The sequence below is a fragment of the Ptychodera flava genome, chromosome 7 (assembly GCF_041260155.1).
Source record: "Ptychodera flava strain L36383 chromosome 7, AS_Pfla_20210202, whole genome shotgun sequence".
Taxonomy (NCBI): domain Eukaryota; kingdom Metazoa; phylum Hemichordata; class Enteropneusta; family Ptychoderidae; genus Ptychodera; species Ptychodera flava.
The window spans coordinates 40,019,679-40,047,599 of record NC_091934.1 but is presented as its reverse complement, the minus strand read 5'-3'; the positions used below and the strand labels follow the sequence as shown (position 1 = coordinate 40,047,599).

The window sequence follows — 27,921 nt, the reverse complement described above, 5'->3', positions numbered from 1 at the left end:
AAAAGTGAAATATCTTCCGTGCGCTCAGTAAAATTAATTTTTTCTCCCACCCACTGATTACTTTTAAAGTTGACCACACGCTGAAAAATAACGCTGTGCAACGATCACCTTGTTTTACACAAACAGGTGAGTTGGCTTCAACTGCCATTTTTATTGCAATTTTGAACATGAACATCATTGGATTATTTGTACACATCACACAATTATAGGTTAGGACTCATGAAAACAGTCAGAGTGCCATGATACGTGAAATTCATTGTCTTAATTAGTGACTAATCGATTGATAATTTGAAAGAGAAGCAATTTTTGAAACTTCAAGCTCAACGAACGTCTGTCCGCTGAAAGGGTTCTATTTTATCTGGTGAAAAGTTACAGACTAGTTCTAGTTAGGATTTTGAAATACCATTAAATCTGTAGTTTTATGAACGATGATGGCATCCCAATCGCTGTTAAGCATCAGCTCCCCTGCTTCATCCCGGGGATCACAGCAGTCGGCAGACTCAATATAATCGAGTACTTTTTTTGTAATTTTGGTGACGCTGTTTTCCTGAAATGTGACACATGAAGCAAGAAATCCAACATCAAATTTCCAGCCTCCGAGTCAGCCCTGAGACATTCGGTCACCACAATACGACTCTGTTGGCGGGCGCATTGGTACTTTACTCCCATATCATCAAATGCTTTGCATACATGCTCCGCATCATAATCATGGAATGCTCCATGTTCCGCATCAGAGAATATCAAGTAATCGCTTTGTGACTGTCGTAATTTCTTCCTTAGTCTCGCCATTCCACTGTCTTCTGCAAACAATGAGAACGGTATTTTAATTTTTGCTTTCATCCTTGGTAAATTTCCATTTAGTATTTTTGTTCGACTCAATTTTTTTTCAAATATTTGTCTCAGGTATTAAAAATTCCTTTTCATTAAATGTACTTTCTCTTCTCATTCTTGTTTATTCCTGATCTCTAAAAAAATTACATACAAAAATTAGTGCCATTTCAAATATGCAAATCTTTTGTAAGGATTTGGTTTACTGAATACTCAGATGTGTGGTTCATACCCGTCATTCATTGCACTGCAATTCTTACCTGTGTTTATGACGATCAACATGACGCCCCCTTCTTCGAGTAAATCATACAGATAACGCAGTCTAGCTCTGTAATCATCAACGTAATACAGGGAATGGATGGCACTTATAAAGTGATAGGAAAGTGATGAACCGACCGAGCTTTGAAAGTCCTCTAGTGTCTGCTCTCTCCATTCTGTCTCGACTCCCTTTATTAGATGTTGATTTGCTTTCATTAAGCTTCGATATTTCTCAACGAGGTTGGCAGTTGGTTCCACAACAATGTTGTGTATTCTCGGGAACAATTTCAGCAGGTGTGATATCATCCTCAAATCAGTTTCACCTGTCAATGAAGTAATTTGGTACATGAGCATGAGAATTAAATAAAGTTAGAAGGAATTTGAGTACAGTCGGTCGTTGTGTGCAGCGGTGAGTAAAACCTTACACTACGGGTTTGTATTATTAGACTAATTAAACTCATTTTCACTAATTTACATATATATTCTTCCAAGAACAAGAATCTTAGATAGTAGCTGTTGTATGTAGCTTTATCAAGATGTGGTTTAGCAAGTTCTAAATGATTTTAAGACACACATATGTCACGGCAATTGCCATATGAAGCATGTTTGGGGGCCACCGTACGCCCAAGATTCCCATAGTTTCTTTTTGTGACTGAGATAAATAGAATCCCACTTCCTAAAGGATCTGGTATCAGATTTCTCACACTCGTTGGGGATATTTTGTCTCACACCCGCCTGCGACTTGTTTGAGACAAAATATCCCCAACAACTGTGAGAACTCTGATCCTAGGTCCTTGCACTGACTTCTGAAACAAATGTAACTATTAATGAAGGTATCCATACTTTCCTCACTTTATGGAAGCTCATGATGTTATGGTGAATTAACGAATCTAATCTGGTATTTGGTTGACAAATACTGCTTGGTATGAGAGGAATTGGAGGGGGGCACGAATGAAACATATGTTTAAATAGCAATAATTTTTTTCTCTTCGTACCAAGGAATCTATCTTAAAGCAATAGCGCTGTTCACGGTTACAGGTTTGTTACTAAATATAGCTGTACGCGCGCGACATCGGATACGCAGCTTGAAATGCGGACAAATTTTATCAATGTTGCATGCGTGGCTGTTTTTGCAGCTTGTACTCTGAGTCGTGAATATGTTTTTTAGTATTCACTGTTACACAAGCAGTCGCCAACTGAGATGTATTTTCGTCGTTCTTGCATGCGTAATTTTCAAAAGCGTAATCTAAAAATGCGGACAAATATTTATTTTTGCGTATTAATGAGAGAACAGTGACGTAAACTGTGAACGGCCCTATTCCTTGGGTATTAGTGGCATCCTAACTTCGCGGGGTTCATTGTTTGAAGCAACCTTGGCAACTGCTCAAGAAAACTTGTAAAAATTTTTCCGAGAAGATAAATATTATAGCTCTTTGCCAGCATATTACCTTTTGTGAATACTTTAGACATACCGTTGTGAGCTAAATACTGTCTGTTTTTCAGTTTCAAGTGAGTTATTGATGTAAATCTGGTTCTATACACAGTCAGTAGCGTCGAGAAGAGCCGTTAACTATTTCAATTTGCTGTCAATCACGAAGAGACGCACAGAAGGTGCTGATGATCAAACATTTGCTGTGTACATCGGATCATTTACGATCTACACGATGCAACAAAACCCTCAATTATAAATATAATTCAATCGATAAAACGTTGAAAAAAGGCGAATGCATACGGCCGAACTGTACTCCCACGAGATGCGTTCACTAAATATGCAAATAGATCAGTGTTGATGACGCGTACCATCGCTTATCAAACAATCGGTCTAGGGTTCCGGTGAGGAAACCACGTGATCCTTAAAAATGTTATTTATATTTACACTGCAATGTTGACAAAATGGTAATATTATCAACATGTAGAAAATATAATTAAGGGCATTTGTATTCAGTACGATATATATTTGAAACCATTAACAAAAGTTTTTTTAACATCTAACAATACTAAGAATACATGTGTGTACCTTCCACTTTATCAATTTCATTGTATTTTTCGTATTTATTGAATCTACTATGTTGAAGGCACCTATTCAACACATCTGAATTAAAAGATGGTAGAAATGATCCATGATGAATACTTATGAACACCACTCGCGTGTTGATAAATTGTACCTCGGCGTTTTATTTTCGAGTCATTGTACGTCAGCATCATATTTCGCCTTGCGTTCCGTCGATTAATGTTCCGCCACCATCACTAACATATTATAGCCCAAAGAGTATGAGAATTCGAGTTGCTTCCACCTTACGATACGCAGGCACAGCAATGAAGAATTTCGACATTTCGTTGTTGCTTTTACAGTTTGTGGGACAATATTACAGTGCTAGCATTAGTCTTGACATGGTTTCTGACTATCGATCGTCTATCCAATCACTGCGAAAGGTCCAAGTTTATTTTACTAAAAGCACGGTAGTCAATGTGAAAATAAATCTGTTCTACATGGAGGCCTGTCGCCAAATATCCTAATCATGGATTTTTAGCACACATGTGTCTATTTCCCCCATGCTTGTATGAAAGTATTGTCTATGATCATATAATATAATAATAATAATAATAATAATAATAATAATAATAATAATCCTTTATTGCATAACCTTTCAAAAATCGGTTTTCCCTGTTTGTTTCAATGCTTTGAGATCTGTAGCTGAAATTTGTGTGAGTGCAAGCTGTTTTTAAAACTTTCTTAAACAATTTTTATTCCAGAAAAACTTCCAGAGGGGTGAATTTAACCCTAGTTGATTTCTTTAAAATTGTGCTCAAATAAAAACTAAGCAAGATATAAAAAATCTGAGACACTGTTTTGAAGAGCGTTGTATCAGCTTGCATTCCAGCAAGTTGTAGTAAGATATTCTGAAGTATTGAGGCAAAACATAGGGGAAACCGATTTTGGAAAGGTTATGCAAATTACTTTTCACGTGATAGTTATGTAAAGAATGGTTACACTGTGGTTACCAAAATGTTCCCCTATATCTAGGCTTTCAGAAAATGCATAATTTACCGGAGTTCTGAGCTTATTAACTGCTAGAGAATTGTTAGATTAAAGAGGTTAATTTCTTGTCTTGGAATCTTAATTTGAAAGTGTGGATAAATATTGGATGTCTTCCACAATCACCCAAAATACATGCATCCGATGGATGATTTTACGCCCATAAAAACTTTAAATGTTTCCGTTGTACTTTTTCGGCAACTTGATACCTCTCATAGCCCCATATTTTAGCTGCATATGGTAGAACCAGCAATGTCATTAATTATAAAGTAAAGGTGTATAACTGGGATAAATTTGTTTTTTTCAACTACAGAAGGGAAATTCCCTGCCCTTACGCGTTTGCGCATGCGCGTAAGAGGGAATTCCCCCTGAGTCACTACTATTTACAGATGACCCATAACATGTCGCTACATGTCAGTACAGTAACCATAGCAACCCCTGTCGGTCACTGATGCTGGTAGTGATCTGTGACATGTAGAAACTCATTCTGTCTGACCTATTTATAAACACACAACATGTATAAACATGTACGGGAAATTCCGTGTGAGTCATCACCATCAAACTAGCCTATATAAAGGGACTTTAACCCCCCGTTGTCAGTCCGGCCGGCCGGTCGCGGAGTCCAGCTGATGTTGAACACGAAGTTCCTATCGGTACGAACTAAATTTCATATCCATTTAATCCATAATGTCGTAGGTATCGTTCCAGCGGCGGACTAAATCCTTCTTGTTTTTGTATTTCTAGTGCCTGCTTGAAAATGTCCTGAATAAGTTCTGAGGCCGGGACCTCTGTTGCAGCTTTTTCTTGTATTTGTGTAAGCAGCTGTTTATATTGAACGTAATAATGTTTATACTTCTCTCGCCTCTTTGCTACACCCGTTTTCCCTTGTATTACATCAATAACAACACCAGGTATAGGAGTTAAGGCTAACAGTACCGGAACTGTTGGAATTGCTGCTATTACAGCAGAGCTTACAAGAATTCCCTTAGTAATATTAAGAGCCATATCAATTCGACCCATTAATTTATAACTTCGTCGATATGCAGCACTTGTTCTTTCTATGTAATCAGCCAACTGTTCAACGCTTTCAACAACTGAGATGTGCATTTTTACTGTATATGTAAGGGGGGATAAAAAATAATTGTAGTAATATAGAAAGACAATATGGCAGAAGGAGGAGAAGAAAATATAGAAATCCAGGATCTCGATGAATTTAAAACTAATTGGGGTGATGATGATGATACTCTTGTTGCTGAATCATCCTTATACGAAGAAGAAGAAGTCAGCCCGCATGTGGGACGTTTGATTAACCAGAGAAGACGAATTACAGTGGAAATGGCTGACCATTACTTAGATCAGAAAAATATTACTGATCTGGATAAACGACAATTAATGCATGCGGATGCTAAGTTTAGGGATGGAGAGTTGTATTTTAAAGAAGCAAGGTTGACAACAGATAAAGGAAAGGGTATTTTAGCGCCCTCCTCAATAAAAGGTAAGGGAGCTGCAGAATTTAGAAGAGAAATATTAGGTCTGAAACTAGGTGAGACACTTCCATTGACTGATGAAGAAGTGCATCATTTATTAATAAGGCCGGCCGATAAACTCAAACCCTACGACATTGGACGACTCAGAGATAGAATAACAGATTTACGAGTACATTTTAGCGATAATGCCGATGAAATACATACTATCGAAAATAAAATCGAAAAATGGAATAATGAAAACCCCGAATATAGAGCTATTAATGACGAATTAAAGATTGCGAATATGCGTCTTGGCGAGCTTAACAATGAAAAAGTTAAAATAAGGCTAGAGAAAAGAGAAGTTGAAAAACAGTTAAAGGATCCTGGAACGAGCACCCAAGGAAAAGAAAAAGACGAGAAACTACTAGCTGAACTCATAACAAGAGAAGCTAAAATTGACAATCGAATTGAATACGAAAATGGTAAGATTAGCGGGGCACGTGAAAGTCTAGCTACGACTAGGTCTCTTCGTGATGTAATTTCCGATCCAGAATTATCACTGAGACTGAAGCTGACAGAATTATTTAAACGGAATGGTATTACAATCGCTGCAATACTGACTGCCCTTGGAATGACAATATCAACAATTGCCCTGGCTGTGACTAAAGGAGGAGGAGGAGGAGCGGGAGCAGGGGGAGGAGGAGCAAACGCAGGAGGTTCAGGTCCGCCCAAAGTATATACAAAAGCGAAAGAAATTGTAAAGCAATTTGGTGAATGGTTAAAAACCTTGGCCGCAAAAAGTGCTGCTGCAATACCAGGTTTAATCGGCTCCCTTGTCAGTTTTCTATTAAAAACAGCAGGATCGGTGGTCGGATTTGTCGGAGAACAGCTATGGATATTTTTAACTGGATTAACATTAGTCATTATAAATAAAATTATGTATTAATATATCACACTCCCTACGGCATCAACATGTTTGGTGAAAAGAATATTGCAAAGTTTCTTTCTAAAAATAAAGACCTGTTTGGTTTCTCTGTCGAATTGGAATGGTGCAAACTCCGACGAGTAAATCGACATATACTTCGAGCAAATCCAGGTGTCCGACTCAAAGATGATAATCTATATCATAACATATTAGCTTTCGTGAAGGAATGTCAAAAGACTAACTTCTTTAAGCGACTAGAATTCATAGCTGTATTCCAGGATACTGAGGATGACCAAGAGGCTCATCATCTCCAAGAATATTGGGTTCTTCGATTGATTCGCGACACAGGCAATCGATTTATCTTTCAGGCAGATGGAAATATTTATGTAAAGATGTGATTTATTTTCTTTTTTTCTTCTACTATATACATTACACGAAAAATGGGGTACGATAGAACATTATCACCGACTTTCACCAACCGAATACCGAATGGAACAAAGTCAGAAAGAACTCATCACGTGATTGCTCATAATCCAAGTGAGGCAGATCCAGGCCAGACACTTATCATACGATGTCCGAAGTTAGAAAGCGGAGTACTCTTAGTTCCAGATACTTTCGACCTGGTTTTTGATCTCGAAGTAATGGGAGATGAATATAACCGAGTAGTACAAAATGTTGCAAAAAATTTGGTGGAGCGTATGAAACTCACATTTGAGGGTCAGACACTTTCCGATTTGAGTAAATATAACTTTATTGAATGCTATCGTGATCTCTTCAAACATAAAAAGGAGAGAACTAACATGACATTGTACGGAATTCAGAACGAAAATCTAAGAAAATTAAGAAGCGGTTCGACCGATGCAGATCAAAACGTCGTGGGCGATAAGTTACTTTTCGACACATATAAAACAAAATATGCTATTCGTCTCACTCATCCCCTCATAACAGGTCATGGAGTTGCACATCCAAAAGCGTTAGGGAGTCATATTGAATGGGAAATTACGTTGGCACCCGCCCCCCAATTACTTGTCAGTAATCAGGTTGTTACAACCAATTATAAATTAAAAAACATTCAAATGGAATACGAGACAATTTCTGACCTCGATCTCGCGAGGTCAACTGCTGGTTATTACAACGGTGGAAAAAGTTACCTTTACGAGCATATACATTATTTTAGAACAATCCCATTCAAAGAATCGGACACGGTTATCAATGAAAATATAAATGTACCACGACGTAGCATTAGAGGTATCGCTATACTCTTCACTAAAAATCAGAATCAGACAGAACTGAACAGTGAACTTTTCTTTAACCCCTCCATTGAATCTGTGTCTGTATCAATCGAAGGCATTGCAAATAAAGTGTACGCTCAGAAGATGATACCAAGACAATTTTGGCGAGAGGTGCGACGGTATTTTGCTGAAGATAAAGATTGGTGTGAAATTGATATAGATGAGGTCGATTATTTGAAGAATAAATTTTGTCTGTTTATCGATCTGCGTAGCTTTAAAGATATTGAGTTTCATGGAAATGGTCTTAGAGTAATGAACACAAAGGACGGAATTCAACTTGAGATCCTGAAGAAAGATACCGCGTGGGGTGGCGATGACGCTCACAATGATAATATATTTGCCCACATTTATGTTATCAGTGATGCCCTGGTCTCTATTGAAAATAGTAGATTAATGTCTTACAATTTTAAATCATGACCCGTCATTCCTATCGGCCATGTTTCTGCCAGCCATTCGCCCGTGTCCAGATCGTATAACTGCAAACGCTTGATATCATTTGGCGCCATCATAATTTTACTACGCTTTTCACTACGGATTTCTCCAGCCTTTTTCCGTACAAACTGTACAAATTGTGCCGGCTCGGGCTCCTTCCCAGTTTCAAATAGATCTTTATAATCTTCAAAGTTCAAATGTTTTCTAACACAAACATCTTTCACCCCTTTATTTTTTTTCGTCTCGGAAACGGGAGTTCGAAAAGCATACACTTTCGAGCGTATGCCGACAAAATCAAGAATAGGTTCACCATTCAACTCATCTTTAAATTTACCTATCACTTTTTTATTAATCTTCGGAAAGTTGGGGGCGGAACTCATCCCACTAGTATCATATATAGACTTCTCACCATTCTTTTCAACATCTTCTCGGACTATATCATTGAAAGTTACGTCCGGATCCGGGATCGGCACACTGTAAACAAAACTATCAGTATCCATGTAGGCTAATCGTATTCCAGGGAACTTGACCCGAAAGTAATTGTAATGCGTCTCATACATAAGCAGCTTAGAAAGTTCCAGTACTGCGGCGCCGATGAAAACTGGTTTTACATATTTATGCTCATCCGTTTTCAGTTCCAGTAGGGCACTGTCGCAGGAATCGCCATCCTCTTCGGAAGTTATGAAAGTTATATTTTCATCTTTGGATTATACTTCTGAATCTTTTTACGTCCACTATCCGTGCCGTTCCAGTCCGAAACAAATTTAAAGTCTCTGTACTTTCGAACATCTTCTATTGTCTTACCGAACATTGCATTATTCATCAGCTTATAGAAATTCTTTTCGAAATCTGTCCTCCCCTTTGCCCTCATTTTAGTGTTAAAGTCAATATATTTCGCGAGACATGGAGCCTCATCGAAAGCAAGCACCCGATAAATCTTTTTCAATCTCATTCCCATCTGAAGATAGAATTCCAGCAACTTGTAGTGTAAGACGTATCTCTCTCTGTCCAACACACTTGTAATCAGTCGACCGCCCTGCCTCGGAAATTCATAGTGATGCGGTGCTAATGGCAAATCGCTGTGTTCTTCATGTAATTCGGGGGGATATTCTAAGTCTACTTCTAGAAAACTTGGTGGAAAGGTGGCGCCAGGTCCCCACGCTCCGCCAGCTCCGCCTCGGGCATACCATTCCTCCCACTCTTCCATCGTCATCCAATGAAGTCCGCCCGTAGGCATTGGTTGACTCATTGCCCAGCCGTAGAGATTGTTTGCATCGAGATATTTTATTTCGGTCACTGGTTTCTCCGGATCGTAATTCCCGTAAGCAGGATGATTTGTCTGTAAGTAATGAATATTACACTGGCTGATACCGCCTCGAATCCCCCTCTGTACGAAATTCATCTGCTCAGCATCTTGAATGAGCTCAAATTTATTGCCCGTGTAAAGTAACATAGCATCCCATGTCAAGCCGGGCGCTGACATGTAATGGGCCGGATCTAACTTATATGCCCTTAAACATGTGTCACGGAAATTTTCGAATATATTAGCAAGAAGTAGAACGTCAGTCTCACAATAGAATTCCATATAATCACGAATCGTCTTACATCCAACTTCGTCCCATACTCTTAATGCATGTTCGTAATCAGACTCCGAAATCCCCTCTTCCGTTAATTCGCTATAAAATTCCCCCCTCTCCGGGAGCTCCCCCTCTCCCAGTCTGTCAACCGAGTCTAAATATTCGTATGGGAAGAAACCTTTCGCCCTTTGAATGTCCGGGTACGTAAGTGGTACCGTCGTCCATCCGTGGTCCGGCACAGTTTTTGCCAACTTCGCCAATGACCCCATCATCAACTGAGCACTGTCCATAAACTTTATAGAAAAGAAACGTTTCTTTATCTCCCTCTTCCCATCAACAACAATTGAGGCGTGAAAAATAAATGTTTTCGAGAGACCCATAATTCCTCCATTACTCGTCTTAGCTATGATTTTAGGCTCTGGTCCGGTACCCCCATCATCTATTTCATGTAATTCTTTCAAAATAAAAGAACCATCGTATCCCTTGAGGTTGTGAAAGTAGATAGGAATGGTTCTCGACGGCCGGCATCCCTCGCAATAAAAAGTCGCCTCATCCTTCACTACTCGATATCCGGCGGGCTCCGGACACGCAATACAGTCTGGATTGCCGTAATTAGAAGGATCTTTCATCGGTATTATTTTCCAATAATACGATTTCGAATAATACTCGGCCCGTTCTTTCATATCCTTTAGAAAGTCTGTAACACAGGAGAGACCCGTGAATGTTCTTTTACCATAAACTTTTGGCCGCCGTTCCGAAGGATTCGATCCTCCGCCCCACCGTTCCACCATAACATACGAAAGACAAATTGGAATATGTCGACCGGTCCCCTTCTCAATAATTGCCTCAGTATCTGCATAGACGACGTAGGGGGCGGGGACCTTCTTCCGATGTCCTTCAAATTGACATACTTCCTTAGGAAAAACTGGCTGGGCGGCGTCTGTTCCACAGTATACCTGATGTTTTTCTAATTCTTCTGTTGACTTAAAACCTCTTTTACAAACCGGGCAAATACACTTCTGTCTGCGCTCATTCTTTCGATTAGTATTAGAATTACGAAGGCGATTTAACGCAGTAATTGGTACATAGTGGCACCTTCGGGCTTCACCGATTATCAGTAAGATATTTGCTATTTGATCGCCTTCGGCTCCGCTACTATATAACACAGTTATGTCGGACGGGGGAGTGGGATCATTTTCGTAGATCTGAAATACTTGAAGTTTGACCCCTGGATTTTGCTGCTCGAAGCGCCTGAATACAGTCATATCGGTGGGCGTAGGAAAGGGAATACCTTCCCAACAGTAGTCAGCCATAAATGGGGCGTACGTATTCCATTTTCTCCTTACCTGACCACATTTCTTTTCACGAAACTCGGGGTCGGCCAACTTTAAACTTGCTACGATGGCGTATTGAAAACAGTTCTCGCTGCCCGAAGGTAGCACCAGATCGCTAACACAATGCTTATTTTTTAACCATCCGGGAAGTTGAATCCGTTCCGGGCCAGCCCCGAGTAAAACTTCTACTAGAATTACTTCAAAATTAAGTATCTCCTCGAGAACGAGGCCAGAACCCTCAACAGCTTCAATTGTATCAAGCATACGATCGTAGCGATCTATTAATTGTTGTTTTATTTCCGATTCCGCCCCTCTTACATCTTTTGTGTATGTATCATTTAATTTAACATACAATGAACGCGGTTGTGTATTACCAGTTTTCGGATCCGATAATTTGACTTCCATTTCAGTATAAACAGAGTACATCTTTCGTTCTTTGACCATACCTTCAATATCCACCAGCTCCCCGATATCCTTGACTCGCTTGACTTCAGGAAATTCTTTTCGTAAAACTGCTCCCTTGAATGCTGTATGTAATCGACGGGCCATAATAATCTTTATGATATATACTATCCTAAAAATTTTTAAAATGAAAAAATAATTATTCTATGATAGGTCATCAAAATCCACTATAATATTTTTGGCAGCATTTATTTGTTTATATATCTCGCCTAATCTTTCTAAGTCGACTAGTTCTTCCGCATCTTGAATTTCTGGTTTATTAGGCGCAGCACAAAATAACCTCTCAACAGTGAAAGAAAGAGCACGCTTACTTAAGCGCGGTTTAAATGCTAAGAATTCTATCTTACTACCTTTCCGGATATTACGAGGTACAATAGCAGGATTTTCTCGGACTGGCAATGGGCTCACTGTTTTAAAACCGCAGTCAATTTCTTGAACCATATCAATACATGTAGCGAAATCGTGAGCCCCTCCCCCTCTTTTAAACTGAAATTTAAAATACGCCACTGGCTGCGCCCCGCTACCTCGCTTCTGATAAACTTTAGATGGATTGTAAAATCCGGTAGGATTCTTGGAGTGAGCGGCCAGGCTTGCAGCATAACTTTTAGCCCCGCTTGCATCGAAACTTTCACCTAAGGTACGGAATACTATTAAATCAGTAAACTTTTGAAGACTCGGTTGCCAACGGACACACACCCCATCGCATGTAGCAGGATCTCTAGAGCCGTACTTAGGTCCGATGGGGAAAACTACCTCTAGCTCACTGTCTACGTATATGAAAGGATCTACCAATGATTCACCAAATATGAGTTTGCCGTCACTGATTTGAATATTCTCTTCTCCGGTTTCAAGTATTTTTATTGCAGTTGAAATAGAAAGGATTGTCATTGTCTTATCGTATATATATTAATAAAAAAAATTTTTAAAAAAAATTTCTATGATATAGTATCCTCAAAATGTCATACATATTCATAAATGGACCAACTGGAAGTGGTAAGAGTTATGATGCAATAAATTTGTCGGAGACTCACGTACCAGAATTTGACACTAGTTTTTCCAGCAACATTGCTGACTTTTATAATGGGCGCCACGTTTCGATTGCTGATTTTCAGAAACAGTTTATAGAACATACTCTTAATTTACAATATCAGGCTTGGGTGAGGGAGGAGTGGGAGGGGTGTACCCCTTCAGAACACTACATTATTTGTGACTCTTCCATAATTCAACATCTGACTTTTTCTCGAATCCGGGGCGTGAGAGCGGAAGAAAAAAAGATTGTTTCTAGAGCATTTGACCATTTAGACAGTTTCATTATCATATTCAAAGATATGCCTTGGGATTATTGCAGGCAGAATGTGTTGACTCGAGCCAGGTCGTACGAAATAGCCGCCTTAGAAGAACTAGAAGAGATTCACAACAAGTTCAAACAGACTTTCTTAGAAATTTGCCACGACTATAGGCTTCCATGTTTGGTAATTCGGAACGCTCTTACCCCCCTCGTTCTCAAGAATATACTTAATCCAACAATTGATACCGAGACAGTCGGGCCAGTAGAATATCCACGAGCTTTTGACTTTGGAATTGCATGGAGCGGCGGCAGCCAGGGATTTTTAATAGACGGTTTCAAGGAGGAGGAACTTGAAAAAGCGTACTTCCCACCTGGTCAAGAACAACTAGAACAACCTCGAGTCTCACTAAAGAACCTACACAAACTTCTTAACGCTTGTGAATCTGTGTGTGCTTATAATGCTTCGTTTGACCTACGAGCACTTGACATTATGAAACCCTACGGTTCTGAAAGGGACTTTGAAGTTACTTGTCTATGGCTCATGTCAGTTGTGTACATTATACTTCAACCAGAACTTATAGATAAAGCTGAAAAAGGGGGACTCGAAAGAACGGACTGTGGTAACATGCACAGCCGCTTTGAAGATCTTGCAAATTTAATATGTTCAGGAACCGAGGTACCACCTCATCCACATACGGCCAAACAAGATGCAATAAGTGAACATTACTTACGACAGTACATGATAAATACTTGGCCAGGTGGTTGGAAGAATAACGGTAAACTGACACTTTCTTCTTTCAAGAAATTAAGACTTCCTCCATGGTTCTTATTGAGTAACTTTCGTAAATACTTGCGTTAGTACTTCGTAAGTACCAGCACAGGAACTTACGTAGTACTTGACAAGTACCAGCACAGGAACTTACGAAGTACTAATAACATTTTCCTCTGGCTCCCAACTATTGAAACTTTCTGGATAACCTTTCCATTTTATCAGATAATATTTCTTTCCTCTAATTTTTTTCGTCTTCAAAATTCGTTCTATTCTGTACAGCTCGTCGGCACCAGCAGCGCTCTGAAGTTCATCAGAATAGAAAGTGCCAAGTATTTCCTCTCCATTCAGATCTTTTATTTTGTAAACTGGTGGCGTTCCCAGTCCAGCCGCATACACCACTTTTGAAACTACGAAAATCTCCTCTGTCCAATTTGGTAAATATCCTTTCTTAAAAGTGGTCTTGTATTTTGTAATTCGAACCCGTTCTCCCGGCTTGAATTCAGGGTTAACTCCCCCGGCTGCCAACTCAGGGTAAAGTGTATAAAATGCCTGCCAATCGTTGTCCTCCGTTACATCGACTGGTTTCATTTTGATACTTCCATGAACGGTGTTGTTGTAATTCTCGAGAAGTTCTGGTAGAATAGAAAGCCATTCTCGTGTCTGTTTATATGTAAAGTATTTCCACATCATCGTCTTGAGAGTCCGATTAAAACGTTCAATAACACTAGCTTTTTTGTCACTGTAGGTGTGGAACCAGTGAATTCCTGACTCCTCCAACCATTTCTGCATTTTCTGATTAGTAAATTCCCGTCCCTCATCTGTCTGAAGTTTGTCAGGTTTCCTCCCGGATTTCTTAATTATGTCTTGTAGCGCCTGTAACGTATCATCGGCCGTTTTTGACTGTATTGGCCTAGCCCATGCGTATTTACTGAGTACATCGATTACTGTTAGCATGTATCGAATGTTACGGTTCTCTTTTAGGAATGATGAAGGGAATTCCACAAGATCCGCTTGCCATTGAGAGTCTATCGATGATACGAAAACGCGCCTCCCACCGCGAGTACGAGGTACCGGTTTATGTAGGTTATAAGTAAGTTGAGTTTTTAACCAGTCCTGCACCTCTTTCTTGGTCACTTTCAGTCCGCTGGCTCGTGCTGCGTCATACAATTTTTGTACACCTCCAAAACCAGTTTTCGGGTTGTAATATAATTCTCTAAGAGTGCCTTCAGCTTCCATAATTGCTATATTATACGAATAATTTTATGTCGTACTGATTCCGTAAACGAAATACTAGTTTACTGAATGGCCTACTTTTCAATTGCTTGATTAGGTCCACGGCTTCCCGTTCTGACACCTCCATTCCATATTCTTTTATAATAGTTTTGTTGTCTATCTTGTTCGGTGTGTAAAATAGTACTAACATCTGTATGTTTTCCCTGAATGGTTTACTAATACTAGTATATTGTTGAGTCAGAACCCAGACAGATAATCCGTCATGTCTTGCGCTGAAACCAAGTTGGACTAAAACGTTACTGCGCTTCTTCATATCTTTGGACGAGGCGCAGTCGTCGAGTACTATTAAAGTGTTTGTACCGGCCCATTCTTTATGCACATAGGTTAATGTATCATCCACAGCATCGAGTCCGACTGGAAATATAAACACATTATCATCAGTGAAAATGAATCTTCTATTATACGCTTTATTATTCATGAATGTCGGACAAATGAATACCACATATTCGAATTTCCTTAAGTACGGACCGGTGAGGAGGTCCAACATAAATTCTGTTTTGCCAGAATATGTCGGTCCAGTTATAATCATGTTGAATGGTGGGGTTACGTATATTGACATTTCCTCTGGATCTATATACTGTACATAAATGTAATGAATATTGCTAAAGATAACAAACCAATTTTGCCGAATTCGTGAATAGGGTCTGCGCCGAGTGTTGCAGATGCTGCCCGTTCCGGGGAGGGGAGGGGAGGCCCCCGAGTCGTGTCATTGTGAGGTGACTCTCCGGGCTCGTCTTGCCACTTCACAAGATCCGGACCCCACCCTTCCATCTCATGTACAGCACTTTCTCGAACTTCCGTGTTTATATCACCATTCACTCCGAACACCATAGATTCTGTTGCGTATTGCAATTCATTATTATAACCTGCGATTAAAGGGCCCGAAAGAATGACCATCTCAGACGGTAAGAGAAGTAAATTTGGTGAGACTGCCATATCAAGTTTGACACCAGTATTCATTATTGTGTCTTGGTATCGCCTATAACTGATTACTTTGTCGGTATTACGAATTTCATCTTCGAGGAGAACGCCGAATTCTTTTCGGACTTGCTCTGCACTGCCAGTATCGCCTACTATGGTACTGCGAATATTTGCTTGTGCGCCGAGTATGCAATATACGTAGGCTTCAAGGCTTTCGTTTAGGCGGGCTAGGCCAGCCTTTGTTAGTCCCGAGTCTCCCTTCAGAGGAATGAAACTATTATATTGTCCCTCCGATCCATCATTTCGGAAGAAATAGTAGTGCGGTCTGTCTTTGGCAGGCAGTATATGTTTTTTCTTTCCAAAAATTGTATGTGTATAGAAAACGCCTCCGTCGGCGGAGAGGAAAAAGTCATGACCGTTGTATATCGCTTTTGGCTGTCGAACGGGCCCACGATTAGTATAATATTCATAGCCATAACCAAGACCCTTATTTTGACCTTTTCGATAACGAAAGTCGGACTTCGTTGGGCTTATATTTCCAAATTCTGTACAGAGAAGTTCATATTGGACGAGATTGTACGGATTGTCGCCCGCTTTGAAGGTGGGGGTATCGTCTGGAAGTGCAACACCCATTTCGTGAAGGATCCTACGTATTGTAAAGTATACATGGAAACGGCAGAATGATCGTATTTGGGGCGGAAATTTCTTATCGAAGAGATGGACGAATGATATACCACAACCAGTAGTGCTACACCATACAGCGAAATTCAGTTGCTGGTCCCAGTATTTCATGTTTGGTCCGCCTAGCCAGACATTACTTTCTTTCGCTGATCGATGAGTGATTACGTTATCTTTGAACACATCCCGTGGATGAAAAGTAAATTTTTCTGTCGGCGTTACATATATTTCTAAATCCATGAGAATAGGTTTTATTCCTCCATTCGGTTTGGAAGGAATATCAGCATGCTGTACTGTCGGTACGCTCGTCTTATTCAATTGAAAAGCAACTGGGAATAGGTCTGTACTCATTATTTGTGTTTCTATATACATATAGATTTAAATGGAGGAGAATTTTCCCGGAATCCCTGTCGGAATCCCTATCGGAACGATACTAACATTCCAGACTATGTTAATACTTTATTTCGGATTCAGGTTTAAACGAATTTTTTATTTTTTACTAAGAATAGATAACATACTGCAAACAATGGAGAATTTAATAAAGTCATCGGCAGCGGCAAATACGACAGCGCATTCCGAAGGGGCTTTGGAACTACCTTCGGACGCTCGATCCATAATAGAGACGAAACGTGAAAAAATACTCTGTGTCATCGCAAGTGGTCAAAGCAAGTTATTTTTTGGTAAGGAGATTACAGTTGTTGACGTAGAAAAATGGAAAGATGAAACGGTGGATAAAGCCTTCAAAATGTACGAAGCGAAATACAGTTCTCTTATAAGTGATACCATCACTCAAAGTTTCATAGATCTAGGAGCCCGTGCAATAAGTCAGGTAGTTCCAATCGATGATCGAGATAACTATGCCACTGATCTTAAAAAGGATTTTATTCTAAACAGTGAAATAAAACGATTATCAGGACGGATAGGGTACACGTGGGGCCCCCTGATTGCTCTAATTTCCACCGGTTTAATTACGGGTAAACATTTAAATTTTAAAAAAATCGGGTTTAATATAGTACCTGAAATAAATGGATTCAACTTCGCCGACTCAGCAAACGGAAACGGGGCCCACACCGCAAACGGAAACGACTCCGACACAGCGCAACATAGAGAAAGTGACGTTACCGCCGAAGCATCCAGGGAGAGTTGCTTCAGGGAAGCGACTAGCGGAATGGAACAGGCAAAACAGGGAGAAGAAACTAAAAGCAATGGAGGGGAATGATAGTGATGCGGTAGCGACTGAAGCAGACCTACCGCCTACAATGAAAGAACAGTGTGATAGCTCACGCTGGTATAATAAATGTTATCTTGTTTTAGGAATTGTGGGAGTTTCATTGACTGCATTAGGACTATATTGGGGGCGTGCTCGGCATATTTGTCCCCTCCGGAAAGATGAACCGCTTCAGAAAGCGAAAAAAACAGAGCCCGTAGCAGCTCCCTCCAGAACAGTTCCGAGGGGAGGGGAGGGGGAGGGAGAGGGGGGGGTTTCCAGCTCCTCTACATTGTATGAGATGGATTAACTCCATAATTATTTTTATTTTTCTACTTTATATACTAGTCAGCAATCATGGATACTAAAACAGTTGTAAACACAATGTACGATGGTATTGTAATCGCAGGACTTGCGATGGGATATCTTATGATCTCCAGCAAATTTCTGAAAATAGAGGTTGGCGATCCAAGTCGACCAAATTTGACTCGATTGGCAAAATTAGGCGGTGCGACTGCTGCCGCGGTTGCGACCAAAGATCTCCTTGAACAGAAAAATATTATTCCTGCAGAACCTTATAATTTGTAATATATACATACAACGCACAACAATGATCATTTGGATTGAAAGTCAAACAGGTGAACCTGTTACTGTTAATTTTTACCCTTGTATCGACACGACACAGTTTACGAAGATAAGACTGCTAGAGTGCGGACTATATAATTCATGGCATAACATAACGAGGGCGAATAATGTACTAAAATATCAAGAAGGGGGTGACCCAAAAAATAAGACAACAAAATCAATACGTCCGGGTAACTACAATATTGATACGTTAAACAAGGCAATCGGGTTGAAGCAAAAAATTAATTTTGAAAAACATCTGCCGACAAACCACGTTTTTCTAACTGACAAACATGTTAAAGTTTAATGTTTAAGTTTATCAATGCTACAGGTAGCTTTGCCAACGTAGTTGGTTTTTCAGATAAACCTGAGGACAACCCAGTTATAAAAAGTACTATTAGTCCGAAGAAAGTGGATTTCTTAACAGTCACTAAATATATAGTTCATTCAGATGTAGTCGATGTTACTGGAAATTATGTTTCATTTGGTTCGGGTAAATACATACAGGGGAAAGTATCGAACTGTTTACAAATACTTCCCATCCGAGATACGAGAGAAATAAGTGAAAAGGTTACTTACGATTTTAAAGACGGAGCAATTTCTATGCCATTGAGAAAAGGGGGAGATTGGATGAATTCAATTCGTATCTGGATAACGGATCAGGATGGAAACATGATCGATTTCAATAACTGGCCAACTAGCTTTTGTATTGAATTATTGTAGCTAACGTAAACCCCCTACCGGTGTAACATAAACCATCCCACGACCAATCCTCCAGCAATATAGATCATCTCATATTTCTTTTGCTCAGGACTGGGTTGATAATAATCTGAGAATTGAACTGGGCTTGACGTAGAGTTGCTTTGCACCGCTTCTGCTTCTTCCAAGATTTCTGCATCTGTATCTCTTAATTCTGCCGCAGCATGAGCGTCCTTTGCTTGATTTTCTCTTTCCCAGTCAGCCTGGAGTAATCTTTTTTCTGACCAGATGTTGCGATCATGTTCAAATTTTTCTAATGCTTTATCATGTCGGACTTTCTCTGCTTGCAGAGCCTCACCATTCCCAGAAAGCTTTTGTCCGATAATATTTCCTCCTGTAAATGCCGTTGCATTTAATACAGCACCGAGAACTGTCATTCCTATAGCTGAAGCCATGGTTGTGTATATTACAAGGTATTATTTTAATTTTCACTGTATATAGCATAATTATGTCTGATCCAAGTGGCTTCGGTCTAGGTACAATTCGTATGCAAAATCTTGAGCTTGAAGATCTGAGTGATGTTAAAGTTAACAATAATACTAAGATGGCTGCTAATCATAATAAGGATTACGTTCTTCGTTATAAAGACCGCGAAAAATATTTCGTTTTAGCCAATGCCGCGGCGCCACCCCACGAACATGCTGTAGAATTTTCCGAACTTAAAGACATTGATGAAACTGTAATTGACGCCACAAAGGCTTCAAACGATCCAACTCCTTTTGCTCTGACGTGGGATTCGGTTAGTCAGAAATTCAGACCTTATAATGTACCACGTAACATCTTAGATATATTGGATAGTGAAATTGCGGGTGGAGTTACTGAACTGCCAGGAACTCCAAATGTTATTTATTTCGATAGCAATGTTAACAAGTACAAGTTGCTAGATTTTCGTAGTTGGCTTACTCCTACGAATCCATACATTGCACTTCTTGGTATACCGATTCACCTCAAGATCAAACCTCTTTCAACAATAATGAAGGCAGATAATACACTGCGAAGGTGGATAAATAATGGGGAGAATTATTGCTCGTATACAGCTAGCGGAGTTCCAGTTAGATTATTTTGGGACACAACTTTAAAGAAACTGGGTCTTAAAAGTGTTGGTGATGAGGCAGCTGTTCTCACTTTACAGACAATAAATCAACAGATGACTGATAATATGAAAATACTTCAACATGGTACAGTTCTCATTAGATGTGTAAAGTTAGCTACTGGAGATGAATTTGACGATTTGGTTGGATATTATGCTATGAAAACAGATAACAGAACAACTTGTGATATTATCATAAGTATTGATAAAGATCGCAATGAAATGAGTATTGAATGTTTTGTTGGTGGGAATAGAATAGAGAACGACTTAGGAACTACATTTGTACGTAGAGATAAAAGAGTGAACACTTTAGATATCAGTACCATTCATCTGAAACGTCTCATATTATTTGAAGTAATGGTCTTCCGTCACATTTTAAGTTCAGAGGAAATTACTAAAATTTTATCTATCAGGTGAACAAGTTCGCACCGATAGGAACTCCGAGTTCAGAAAAAAAACCTACCGGAAATTCAGACCTCAGTCATGCAGTAGAAAAAATTCACATCAGCTAGACTCCGCGACTGACTGACAACGGGGGGTTAAAGTCCCTTTATATAGGCTAGTTTGATGGTGATGACTCACACGGAATTTCCCGTACATGTTTATACATGTTGTGTGTTTATAAATAGGTCAGACAGAATGAGTTTCTACATGTCACAGATCACTACCAGCATCAGTGACCGACAGGGGTTGCTATGGTTACTGTACTGACATGTAGCGACATGTTATGGGTCATCTGTAAATAGTAGTGACTCAGGGGGAATTCCCTCTTACGTGCATGCGCAAACGCGTAAGGGCAGGGAATTTCCCTTCTGTAGTTGAAAAAAACAAATTTATCCCAGTTATACACCTTTACTTTACTACTGTCATTAAATCAAAAATTTTAAAATACTCTTTAAAATTATGGTAAAGTATTTTTAACCATGCGAAAGATAGCGCCCATAGCTTTCTTTCTTGGTGTGAAAGTGTGACAACAGTTACTCTAGATATTTCTGCCTGATATCTATTATCATATCTTGTCACATTGTGAACGTCTTCTCGATTGATTCCCACGGTAGGTGAGCATTACTTTAGACAACAACACTCACTATGTTTTGTCTTTACCATCGTCTTGACCATTACCGAACGACAACAAAAATAACAAAATATTCAGTGGTGCCACATGGAAACCTATTACGTATTTCAGTCTCGTCAAAAAACTTTGTCCACAAAGCTGAACCATTGTCTCGGTGATGTCGACTAACGATACTGAACATGTAAGGTGTGTGTACGGATGATGCGGTATATTCACAGTGTAAATAAACTGTTGTAACTTATAATATCTATCCTTATCGTTTATCTCCGAATTTGTTCAGTATATTAATCCTTTTTGACCTAATTATTGTGACTTTTCATGATGAGTATTGAATGACAGCACATTGCACTGAACGTTTCCCACTAAATATGATCGCCTTCAATAGTTAATACACGCACCACAGCATGATCGATCGTGACAAGTGACCAGAACCGAAGATGCTGTACTCCATCCACAGCACAGTCGCGACTGCAATCCACAGACACGAACGTTTGAAGCACAGTTCCGTTGGTGGAGGAACTGTGTTTCAACTAAAGGCACTCAGTGTTAAACAGCATTGTTTCAGAACAGTACGTTCCAGTCAGTCTTCCGGCAGAGGAAATTTGAAGTACCACTGGAACTGACACCAGAATGCTTTTTTGAGTTGATGTCATCTCAATCTCGGGGCAAGTACGCAAGCAGTGTACCTGGCTGTCCTTGGGCCACTTACCGTTTTTTTCACATCGTCTGTTATGTTACCTTATAGTATTTATATTCAAACAAAACTGTCTGGATTAGGATTAATGCAGACGTGGGTTCTTATCATAGCCGGTAGTGGCTTCAACATGATGTCAACATTTGTCTTCCATTATTCATTGCCACTGTCAACCCTGGAATCGCAAAGGATGAGTTTGCACATACGCTTTTCTGATTTTTTGCTACATGGAATTAGTTGCCAGACTGTTTCTGATTTTGTTTCAGGGTATGCATGCAACCCCAAAGAAGCTGGAGCCAGCGTCCAGCCAACGAGTCAGGGTTTTTTTAACAGGGAAGTGCCCCGGGCAAAGGATGGTGCCCCCAAATTTAACATCACGACAACCTGTAAAAATTCGCGGATGATGTTTGGGCTCGACAGACACCAATCATGCCTAACTTGGGTTCACTACAGTATAAAGTAAATAAGCTGTTCTTTGCGAGATAAAGGTCTTTGATCGGTTTGGGCCAGTTCAAGAGAAAGGTTCAGTTCCGCTGATCATGCACAAGTGACATATAGTCCCAGCACACCACACCATAGGGGAGCTTCAAATGACAGTTATACAACATGCTATGCTAGCATGCTGATGACATACTCCAATTCCTTGAACGTCTCTACCGTCAGCGTAATTACCTACAAGAAACACGTGGCAAGCAATTAAGAATAGGGATGGGCCCTAAACCCACAGCAACATAAAACAGGCGAGAAAGGATTTTCATTAAATTTCCTTCTTCTACTGTCCTTTCCCACTGCCTCTGTTGTAAAGTATAAGCTTACTGGCCTGATCCACTTCCTACTCCCAACATCCTAAAAGTCGACCCGAATTTGGCATTAACCAGTTCAAGTTTTCCACAGACGATGTAAGGGAAAACGCTGTCACACCAGTTTGACTGAGCTTGATACTTGAATGACAATTCGGCAAATTTTTCAAGGGACTTAACATAGTACTAGGGATCGTATAAAAGACCGTGCATAGTCACTTTGTTCGCTGCCATTGTTGTTAATGAAACGTTCAAAATAAGTACATGAATGATTGAATATGTGCATAGTATTTGCATATATTTTCATAAATTATCATACGACCTCCGGTATTTCTTATTTATTTTTATTTGTTGAAAACCAACATGCCAAATGTCTACTTACTGGTCTGACATGAGGCAAGGTAAAACATTATCTAAAACAAAAACACTTAAAATTGCGTTTCAATAAACCAACATACTTTATTTCAAAGTTATATAATATCAAGATAGTATACAAACGCCCTTATATTTTAAACAAGCGACCTAACGGCCGATATAGCTCCGCTGTGGGACAGATTTCTGAGTGTTGGGTCGATTTTTCCCACTTCGTCGATCCCACACTCCCAGTGGCCAGGAATGTGAGTGTGGTAATTCAGTGATAAAGTAGACTGAAAGATTAAGCCATGCGCGGGCCTTCTGACGCGCTATAACCTCCGACCCTTCACTAAAGTGTGCCGGAGTACATGCACTGAATTTTTCACTCTGGTGATAGGTTACTGGAATAACACTGTCATTTGGAATGAAAATAAAGGGATCTATAATTGTGTTTGATTTCAAAATATACCATTATTCTATAGCAGCCCCTGCTACAGATAAGCCTGTTCTTGCATTTGACTAATGTTTTCGCTAACTAAAAGTCACCCTTCTCAGAAGTAACCACTGATTTGCTGGTAGCCATCCAATAGCTAGCTAAAATGGCGTATGGTGGCTAAAAGCAGATAAAAGCTTGAATAGCTATATAGCCAGTCCTCCTCAGAAGTCACCACTGACTAGCTGAAATCCAGCTAATTGCTAGCTAAAAAAGCTTAAAGCAGCTGGTAGATTTAATATCTGAATAGCCTGTCCTTCTCGGAAGTCACCATTGGATAGCTTGTAGCAAGTTAATATCCATGAAAACGACCAATAAAGGCTGAAAACGTTATGTGGAAAGTCAAAATAGCTTGAATAGCCAAGAAGAGCTAAAAGCAAGCTATTCATATGGCTAAGGGAGCGTTCAGTTATTGTTGCCGGGGGTAGGCCGGCGAATTCTTCCTGCGCATCTGTCAAAATGAGTGACCCCCCTACCCATAGTACCAAAAAATTGATGACCCCCTTTTAAGATGACAAAAATTTCATGACCTCCGACATTGCTTGAGTAAAGCTGCACACAAAAACACCTCGGGGGAGGGGGTATCGAGCGATAGAATCCCATAAAAAAGCTTAGATTTTTTCAAATGACCTTCCTTTCAAACTCACAAGGTGTTAATTCTCAGATTCCCCCTTCTGACTTTCTATAATTTTAAAATTACCCCTCAAAGGGTTTGGACAGAAATAACTGATGGATCGCAATATTTTTGCGCAAGCGTGTGTGTACAAAATTTGTATATTTGGATTTAATTACAAATCAGCTGTTGATAATGTTGATTCACTATACATGGTAATGTATGAGAAAACTATGTAATACTTTTTCAATGCAAAACTATATCTATGCGTTCATAGATATTTGATAATTTACATAAAAATACTTAAATGAAATAGGGTTGTTACAACTGGCATGTGGACAAAAAGTTTGACCTTAGAATTTTACCAAAAATGTTCATCAACTTTACATGGGAGTCAATGATAAAATTGTGAATAACTTTTTTCCATTGAAAAACTTGGTATACTTGTGCATATACAGACGTATTAATATAAGACGTTTAATATAATTGTACTTGATTAGAACATGATGGTTAAAGGTGCATATTATGTGTACAAGAAATCTGATTATGGAATTTCACTGAAAATGTCCATCCACTACACATGGGAATCTATTGGGAAAGTATGAATAATTTTTTCCAGTACAAAAATAGGTAAACCCGTGTATTTATGTACTCTCGATTATAATATAATATGAATGTACTTCATTAGATTAGGTTGGTAACAAATGGTTCTGTTCGCCAGAAATTGGATTTTGGAATTATACCAAAATGTAGATTCACTGTACATGGGAGTCGATGAAGAAAATATGAATAATTTTTTTCCAATACAAACTATCAAAATCTGTGTATTTATAGACATTTGATAATTCATTTTAAAGTACTTAGTTAGCCTATGATGGTTAATGGTTGATATATGTGCAAGAAATTTGATTTGGAATTTCACCTAAATGTTGATTCACTATGCATTGGAGTCTATGAAAAAACTAAGAATACTTTTTTTACAATGCTTAACTAAATTAATTTGTGCTTTTATAGGTTTTTGATGATTGATACAAATGTACTTGATTCAAATAGGGTATTTAAAAGTTCAGATGTGGACAACAATTATGATATTGGAATTTCACCTAAAAGTAATATTTAACTTTTCATGGTACTAGTAGTCTCAGTACAGGTAACTGTTAAATAATTTCCCTGACAAAACTTGATATCTTTAATATGTAAGTAATAGGAATTGTTCATTGCACTCGGTGCAGTGAGCTTGATTTGCAATAAGACAAGCCTCAGAGTTGTCAAGTCAAGATGTTCATGTCACAGATAATTACACTTTTGTTCAGATTTACAGTTGAATAACATCAGAGAATGAAATCATTCAATAAAACATTTTTATCTCCCAGAATATTTCTGAACACTGACATTGCTTTTTGACGGGACGGATACTTATGAAAATTAAGTGACCCCCCTCTGAGCTGTTTGAAATAAACATGACCCCTCTTTGCAGTTTTCAAATTTGAGGTGACCCCCCCTGGATTTTGCCGGCCCACCCCGGCCATAATAACTGAACGCTCCCTAACATAGTTATTAGCCTTCAAGTTATTGAGGTGGATAGTGCACAATCCAGTAATACCACACCATACTTTGAGGTTCAAAGACACACAAGGCCGTGGGAAGAAACTTGAGAACCTGTGATTGATGGCAGCAAGACATTATCAGAATTGTACACAAGGTTAGTCACGCTGTTCTTGACTTTGTTGAGCACCTTTGGTAAGGGCGATAACCCATAATCGTAGTTGATAAAGTGCACGTGGCTTTCAACGATTTCAATGATTTCTGAAACAAATGTAACTATTGATAAAGGTATCCAAACATACTGTTACTATTTGTTTTTTCAAGAGGGAGATCGTTTCTTCTCGTTGACTCGCCTTGGCCTGCTGAGAGATACCTGGGGATTTTCAGTGAATTGACTACACGAGACGTTCAGAGTTCGTTGGAACTATACATAGACTTTATTTCTCTGTAGACAAGCTTGACAGTTGTCATCGCCCTAGATACGCTTCTCCCATGGTCAAAATGTCTTGGGTCCCCTGTGTTCCTCTCCCTCAAGCAACTATCTATAAGTAACTATCTTCGAGTGACTATGTTCGTTGTATTGTTTATGGGATTTTAAACGTTATCTTTAAGGTGTGGCTTTGATCATACGATAGACATGAATTAAAGATAAAATGATACATCCAATCATAAACATCAGTGTCACAATTAATATTCAAACGTCACTGTAACACATTGCTGAGATAAAATATCTCCGTAACAGTGCCAGTACGCTGAGTTGACGTCATCGCAATCTAGGGGCGAGTACGCAGGCAGTTTACCTGGTTGTCCTCGGACCACTAGGTACTGTATATAAATATTGAGCGTACTGAATATAACGTCAAACTAACTTACCATTTCATAACATCATCTGTTGTTTAGCTTAAAGTATTTGTATTCAAACAAAACTGTCTAGATTTGGATTTCCGAAGAAGTGGGTTCTCATCTAAGCCGGTAGAGGCTTCATCACGATGTCAACACTTGCCTTCATTATTCATTGCCACTCTCAACCCTGGGATCGCAAACGATGTGTTTGTACATCTGCTTTTTTATATATTTCCTAAGTAAAATTGGTTGCCAGACGAGTTCTGATTTTGTTTCAGGGCATGCAGGCAACCCCAAAGAAGCAGGAGCTGGCCTGCATCCAGCCAACGAGTCTACGTTTTTTAAACAGCGAAGTGCTTCTTCTGTCAGAGGATGGTGAACACAAATTTAACATCACGATAACATGTAAAATTCGCGGATGATGTTGGGCTCGACAGACATCAATTATGCCTTACTGAGGTTCACTACAGCATAGAATAAATAAAAAGTTTTTTTTTTTGAGATGAAGGTCCTTGATCGGTTTAGGCCAGTAAAAGAGAAAAGAAAAGGGTCGGTTCTGCTGATCATGCTCAAATGACATATAGTCACACCACATCATAGGGCTGCAGCTTCAAATGACAGGTATAGAATAGCTATGCTAGCATGCAAATGACATACTCCAAACTTGTAAACTTCACTACCGTCAGTGTAATTACCTATCAGTAACACATGGCAAGCAATTATGAATAGCGATTAGCACTAAACCCACAGCACCATAAAACAGTTGAGAAAGGATTTGCATTGAATTTCCTTTTTCTACTCTCCTTTTCCCACTGCCTCTGCTGTAAAGTATAAGTTTACTGACCTGATCCACTTCCCACTCCCAACACCCTGAAAGCCGAACCGACTTTGGCATTAACCAATTCAAGTTTGCCACAGACGATGTCGGGGAAAACGCTGTCACACCAGTTTGACTGGATTTGGTACTTTGATGACAATTCGGCAAATTTTTCAAAGGACTTAACGTAGTAATCGGGATCGTATAAAAGATCGAGCATAGTCACTTTTACGGCCGCCATTTATGTAATGAAACGTTTGAAATAAGTACATCGATTATTGAATATATGCATATTATTTGCATACATTTTCATAAATTATCATATGACCTCCGGTATTTCTTATTTACTGTTTTCATTTATTGAGAACCAAGATGCCAAATGTCAACTTACAGGTCTGACATGAGGCTAGGTAAACATATTCTAAAACAAAAACACTAAAAATT

The 27,921-nt window shown here is 39.3% G+C and overlaps 1 protein-coding gene across 1 annotated transcript; it reads right to left on the bottom strand.

Moving 5' to 3' along the window:
- Positions 1 to 109: 109 nt before the first annotated feature.
- On the bottom strand, positions 110 to 27,737 carry LOC139137540 (histamine N-methyltransferase-like). Its single transcript, XM_070705700.1, has 3 exons — positions 27,505 to 27,737; positions 1,089 to 1,409; positions 110 to 800 (listed from the first exon to the last, which is right to left on the bottom strand). The coding sequence occupies exons 1-3, from the start codon at positions 27,716 to 27,718 to the stop codon at positions 457 to 459; spliced, it is 879 nt and encodes a 292-aa protein (XP_070561801.1). The 5' UTR covers positions 27,719 to 27,737; the 3' UTR covers positions 110 to 456.
- Between the last annotated feature and the right edge of the window lie 184 nt (positions 27,738 to 27,921).